The sequence below is a fragment of the Salmo salar genome, chromosome ssa16, assembly GCF_905237065.1.
Source record: "Salmo salar chromosome ssa16, Ssal_v3.1, whole genome shotgun sequence".
NCBI classification, from domain to species: Eukaryota; Metazoa; Chordata; class Actinopteri; order Salmoniformes; family Salmonidae; genus Salmo; species Salmo salar.
Genome location: NC_059457.1, coordinates 23,251,093 through 23,257,569, shown reverse-complemented (window position 1 = coordinate 23,257,569; position 6,477 = coordinate 23,251,093). Strand labels below are relative to the sequence as shown.

The window sequence follows — 6,477 nt, the reverse complement described above, 5'->3', positions numbered from 1 at the left end:
TGTTAGCTCTATATTTCTATCTACATAATATAAGCTCTATGTCTCTGTGGGAATGTTTGCTCTATATCTCTGTGGTAATGTTAGCTCTATATCTCTATCTACATAATATAAGCTCTATGTCTCTGTGGTAATGTTAGCTCTACAGCTCTGTCTACATAATATAAGCTCTATGTCTCTGTGTTAATGTTAGCTCTATATCTCTATCTACATAATATAAGCTCTATGTCTCTGTGGTAATGTTAGCTCTACAGCTCTGTCTACATAATATAAGCTCAATGTCTATGTGATAATGTTAGCTCTATATCTCTATCTACATAATATAAGCTCTATGTCTCTGTGGGAATGTTTGCTCTATATCTCTGTGGTAATGATAGCTCTATATCTCTATCTACATAATATAAGCTCTATGTCTCTGTGGTAATGTTAGCTTTATATCTCTATCTACATAATATAAGCTCTATGTCTCTGTGGTAATGTTAGCTCTATAGCTCTGTCTACATAATATAAGCTCTACATTGTTATCCACATAATTTTACCTCTATACAGTGCATTCGTAAAGTGTTTAGACCCCTTGACTTTTTCCACATTTTGTTACATTACAGCCTTATTCTAAAGTTGATTAAATTACAGAAAATCCTCAGCAATCTACACACAATATCCCATTATGACAAGGCAAAAACTGTTTTTTTTGTCTTCTAATTTATAAAAAATAAAAAACAGAATTACCTTATTTACAGAAGTATTCAGCAGCTTTGCTATGAGACTCGAAATTGAGCTCAGGTACATCCTGTTTCCAATGCTCATCCTTCAGGTGTTTCCACAACTTGATTGGAGTCCACCTGTGGTAAATTCAATTGATTGGACATGATTTGGAAAGACACACATGTCTATTTAAGGTCCCACAGTTGACAGTGCATCTCAGAGAAAAAAAACAAGCCACGAGGTCGAAGGAACTGTCCGTAGAGCTCTGAGACAGGATTGTGTCGAGGCACAGATCTGGGGAAGGGTATCAACACATTTCTGCAGCTTTAAAGGTCCCCAAGAACCTTCAAATGGAAGATGTTTTGAACCACCAAGACTCTTCCTAGAGCTGGCCGCCCGACCAAACTAAGCAATCGGGGGAGAAGGGCCTTGGTCAGGGAGATGACCAAGAACCTAATGGTCACTCTGACAGAGGTCTAGAGATCCTCTGAGGAGATGGGAGAACCTTCCAGAAGGACAACCATCTCTGCAGCACTCCACCAATCAGGCCTATATGGAAGCCACTCCTTAGTAAAAGCGACATCACAGCCCCCTTGTAGTTTGCAAAAAGGCACCTAAAGACTCTCAGACCATGAGAAACAAGATTCTCTGGTCTGATGAAACCAAGATTGAACGCTTTGGCCTTAATGCCAAGCGTCACATCTGGAGGAAACCTAGCACCATCCTGACGGTGAAGCATGGTGGTGGCAGCATCATGCTGTGAGAATGTTTCAGCAGCAGGGACAAAGTACAGAGAGATCCTTGATGAAAACCTGCTCCAGAGCGCTCAGGACCTCAGACTGGGGCAAAGCTTCACCTTCCAACAGGACAACATCCCTAAGCACACAGCCAAGACAACGCAGGAGTAGCTTCGGGACTAGTCTCTGATTGTCCTTGAGTGGCCCAGCCAGAGCTCGGACTTGAACCCAATCGAACCTCTCTGGAGAGAACTAAAAATAGCTATGCAGCATCGCTCCCCATCCAACCTGACAGAGCTTGAGAGGATCTGCAGAGAAGAATGGGAGAAACTCCCCAAATACAGGTGTGCCAAGCTTGTAGTGTCATACCCAAGAAGACTCAAGGCTGTAATCGCTGCCAAAGGTGCTTCAACAAAGTACTGAGTAAAGGGTCTGAACACTTATGTAATTGTCATATTTCAGTGATACATTTTTTATGAATTAGAAAAAAATGTCTAACAACAGTTTTTGCTTTGTCACTATGGGGTAGTGTGTGTAGAATGATGAGGAAAACTAACAATTTAATAAATGTTAGAATGAGGCTGTAAAGTAACAAAATGTGGAAAAAGTCAAGGGGTCTGAATACTTTCCAAAGGCACTGTATCTGTGTCTACATAATATAAGCTCCATATCTCTGTCTACAGAAAGGGGATAGAATTTATCAGCGCTCTGGACTAGACCAAATTGCAGATATGATCTCTCTCTCTCTCTCTCTCTCTCTCTCTCTCTCTCTCTCTCTCTCTCTCTCTCTCTCTCTCTCTCAAAATATTATATGACTTCCCATTGAAAAATGAATCTGTTTCTGAGCCCTCCAGTACTGTTTCTGCAAGAGTAGACAGGACAGGGCAGTGAGGCCATGTCATTATTCCCCCATTGGCCCTCTATAGCAGAGATCAGAGCCTACTGTACATTACCCATATTCCTAGGGGCCAAGCAATCTCTGTATGAGACCTGTGGTAGTGTATTACTGTGTTGATGCGTTTCACTACCAGGGACTATGTGTAATAGTGTGTTATTCTACCAGGGTGGTGTTTCCTCTACCACCTCTGGGTATCATAGCCACTAGTACATAATCAAAACTCAGGGGCCATATCCTCAGGCCAGGAACAACACATGCACGCACACACTTACACACACACACACACACTTACACACACACTCACACACACACACACACACACACACACACACACACACACACACACACACACACACACACTCACAGGGCTGATCTGTAAACCCTGTAGTGCCAGCTGTGAGTCATGGCAGCCTGTTGACATTCTGTAACTGTGATATATGCCAGCGGATGAATGTGTAATTAGGCCTTGGCAGGGACTCCACAGTTACTTAGCTCCACACTTCATTATTGTCCACACCCCCCCGGTTGCTTCTAACCCTACAGCCACACTGATGATTTAAGCTAATGTAGGAACAGAACGGGAGAAACCTTCTCTTCTTCTCTGTTTCCTCTGGTGGAGGGCCATTCTCCTGCTGTAAGGGATTTGCTGGTTGTTTTAAAACATTTTGATTCAAAGAGTTTAGACGTGTAAGAAAGCATTGTATGTGACACCGTGGAATGATTCAGATGGGCATAGGTGTGTATTCTTCTTTTATTTACAAATCTGGAAACAAGTGGAGTCATACATCCATACTTTTGGTATAAGATATAAAAAGACTCAAATGACAACAAAACAAAATAAAATAACATATTTTGGGGTTATTATAGGGTAATAGCAGTTGTACTAAGCTAATTAGGCATTGATATATATATATATATATATATATATATATATATATATATATATATATTTATTTATTTATTTATTTATTTATTTAAACAATGGGGAAATATAATTAATCAAAATTATAATTGAAATGATAATCTAATAATTTGATGCAATAGTCCAAGCAGGAGTTGTAAATAAAAGCATATACAGTATATTACTTGATGGTCCATGTAACCTATAAAATAATGCAGTTTGAATGCAGTTATATATGCCGTTTGAGTTACGGATAAGCCACTTTCTCACAGATCCCTAACTTCAGTTGACCACAAGGTGCATCATTCCAGCTCTGCTCTATGTTAGAATAAATTAACATTCTCTCAGCACAGTCCTCTTCACCGCCAAAACTGTTAGGCTCTCCCCTCTTCCAGTACCTGTAACCAATCAAGACCCAGCCCTCAGTTTACAAACACAAAGTAAATGGAATGGAATGTAAAGAAATTGAGGCCTGTGGCTTTAAATGAAGTACAGTTATGGGACATTAGAATATTGAAATGTCTTACTCTATGGTCAGTGGTGTTCCATCCACCCATTTCCATGACCCCTCTGTCTCTATGTCAGACAGACCAATCCAGAACATCCCATTGAATCCATTGATAAAATTCTAAAGTATTGGCACAGACATTTCACAGACACCTCTTCAAGGAATACCTGGGATAGGATAAAGTAATCCTTCTAACCCCCCCCCTTAAAATATTTAGATGCACTATTGTAAAGTGGTTGTTCCACTGGATATTATAAGGTGAATGCACCAATTTGTAAGTCGCTCTGGATAAGAGCGTCTGCTAAATGACTTAAATGTAAATGTTAAATGTAAATGTAAATTTCATTTGAACAAAACTCACTGAATCCTTCATCAATAACTAGGGCCAGTTGTTTTCTGGGTTTTTTCTTTCATCGATATTTCCATCATTATCCACTAGGGTTGCTGCAGGTAGAAAATCCTAGGAAATGTTAAATGACGCAAGCTTGAGTGTTTGGTGGGGGGATCCCCTAAGCCTTGAAAGTCACTAGACCTGGGTTCGAGTCTCGGTTGGGGCTACCCTCTGAAATCGCTACAATATACTTCCACAGTTGGTTTCATTGACTCTCCTGTTAAACTGCTCATAATTGACAAATGTTTTGCTTCAACTTCCAAGTCTGTTGGAGAGGATCAGCTTGAGTGAAGTGACGTGTACTGTAGAATTACTGATCTACAAATAATATTCCCTGCCAAATAATAGGCTTTGTGCAATTCAAATGTGTAGAGCTACGCCTTCCCAGGCGATTGATTAAAGACATTTTTTTACCTGAAGCAAACCTAGTGGATAATGCTGGAAATAACAGTTAAAGAAAAAAAATATCACCAAAACAGCTGGCCCTACCAATACTCTCTCTCTCTCTCTCTCTCTCTCTCTCTCTCTCTCTCTCTCTCTCTCTCTCTCTCTCTCTCTCTCTCTCTCTCTCTCTCTCTCTCTCTCTCTCTCTCTCTCTCTCTCTCTCTCTCTCTCTCTCTCTCTCTCTCTCTCTCTCTCTCTCTCTCTCTCTCTCTCTCTCTGCCTCTCTCTCTCTCTGCCTCTCTCTCTCTGCCTCTCTCTCTCTCTGCCTCTCTCTCTCTCTGCCTCTCTCTCTCTCTGCCTCTCTCTCTCTGCCTCTCCCTCTCTCTCTCTGCCTCTCTCTCTCTTTGCCTCTCTCTGTCTCTCTCTGTCTCTCTCTGTCACGGCTGTTTGAAGAATGCAGCGTGTTTGTAGTTCCACATCTTTATTTATTTGTGAAACGTAATGCAATACACAAAATACTTGAACTAACAAAAACAACAAACCGTGATGCAGAGAGAAACAAACACTACTCAAAAGATATTCACCCACAATTAGAGACAACGACGACCAGCTGCCTCTAATTTGAGATCATACCAAACAAAACCAACATAGAAATACAAAACTAGAAACTAAACATAGAAATACAAAACATAGACAAACACCCCCTGTCACGCCCTGACCTACTCTACCATAGAAAATAACCACTTACTATGGTCAGGACGTGACAGTCTCTCTCTGTCTTTCTCACCTGTTCCTCTCTGCTGTCTATGATCACCAGGTCTGCTCCACTCCTTACACAGTCCTGTTTGCTCTGCTCCCAAGTCTTCTCCACAGTGGAGAAGAGGTAAAAACTGGATCCAAAATGACGCCATCCCATTTTGAAATGATGCTCTGTTGAAGAGCAAAGGAGAACACATGTTCAAGCAGCAACTTTATACTCGTAAACCCATGGACCCAATAACACTAATAATGGCAATAATAATTGCGATTGTTATGGTGTGTGTGTGACTGAATTCCAGCCAGTCCAAATGGTGTGGTCAGATAAGGATAACTCACTCACCCATAAACAATAATTTCTTTTGAAGGTTATCTATCTCCCCCTTTAGCTGGTCTGTCTCTGTCAATAGCTTAGTCTGCTCCTCCTCAAAGTCACCTGCCACTCTGTTGTCTGCAAAGAAACATAAAAAGCAATGACCAAAATAATCACACTAAAACAACATAACTATCAATGATATAAAACTGGGTAAACTCACAGTCGACACAAAGGCCTGTGATCCCAGCCAGTAAAAGAGCACACAGCAGCCCCAGACACACTACAGCACCTTTGAGGTGGTTACTCTTTGCTGAGGATCAAAGACATGATTTACAGCTTACTGTGGTACAGCTTAGCAGGTTGTGAAAGATGTGTGTGTTGTTTTTTAATCTTACCAAATTGTTGCCTTCCTGCCATACCACTGGAGGTGACGTCCTGGGTCTCAATATTGGGGTCATGAAGAACCTTTACGGTTTCAGCACTAACATTAGCATACATTTTCTCCATAACATCAGTACTTTTCAGTTCCTCCTCAATGGTGTCAGTTGGTAAAGGTTATACTGAGTCTATACAGTGTTTTAAAACTGTATCTGTCCGTTCACCATCCCATTTTTTGACTGACATTTCCGGAAAACTGTCAAGAAAAGAGAACCAAAAGTAAAACTTCTGGTTAGGGTTGAGGAACCTCTAACATTATATTGAGAGAGGCATGTTTTTAAACTGAATTCTTTGTGATTTTCGAGTGGTGAGTTCCTAATTTGTACAGAAGTAGCTAGCTAGTTATGCTAAAGTTAGCTAACCAAAATAATGTTTACAATGTCATGGCTGAATGCCTCTTGCATTAACTCTTAACTTCCCACAATGATTTTAATCATTACAGGACA

General features: G+C 40.7%; 1 protein-coding gene across 5 annotated transcripts; it reads right to left on the bottom strand.

The window, feature by feature from the left end:
* Positions 1–3,069: 3,069 nt before the first annotated feature.
* Positions 3,070–6,257, bottom strand: LOC106573404 (CD209 antigen-like protein E). Of its 5 annotated transcripts, none has more exons than XM_014148421.2 (6): positions 5,989–6,257; positions 5,814–5,903; positions 5,621–5,728; positions 5,309–5,451; positions 3,766–3,866; positions 3,070–3,636 (listed from the first exon to the last, which is right to left on the bottom strand). In XM_014148421.2, the coding sequence occupies exons 1-6, from the start codon at positions 6,098–6,100 to the stop codon at positions 3,486–3,488; spliced, it is 705 nt and encodes a 234-aa protein (XP_014003896.1). In that variant the 5' UTR covers positions 6,101–6,257; the 3' UTR covers positions 3,070–3,485. The 5 variants fall into 5 exon arrangements, with proteins under 5 accessions (XP_014003896.1, XP_045553014.1, XP_014003899.1 ...); XM_045697058.1 differs by having other exon boundaries at positions 3,766–3,814; XM_014148424.2 differs by lacking the exon at positions 3,766–3,866 and having other exon boundaries at positions 5,989–6,256.
* Positions 6,258–6,477: the final 220 nt, after the last annotated feature.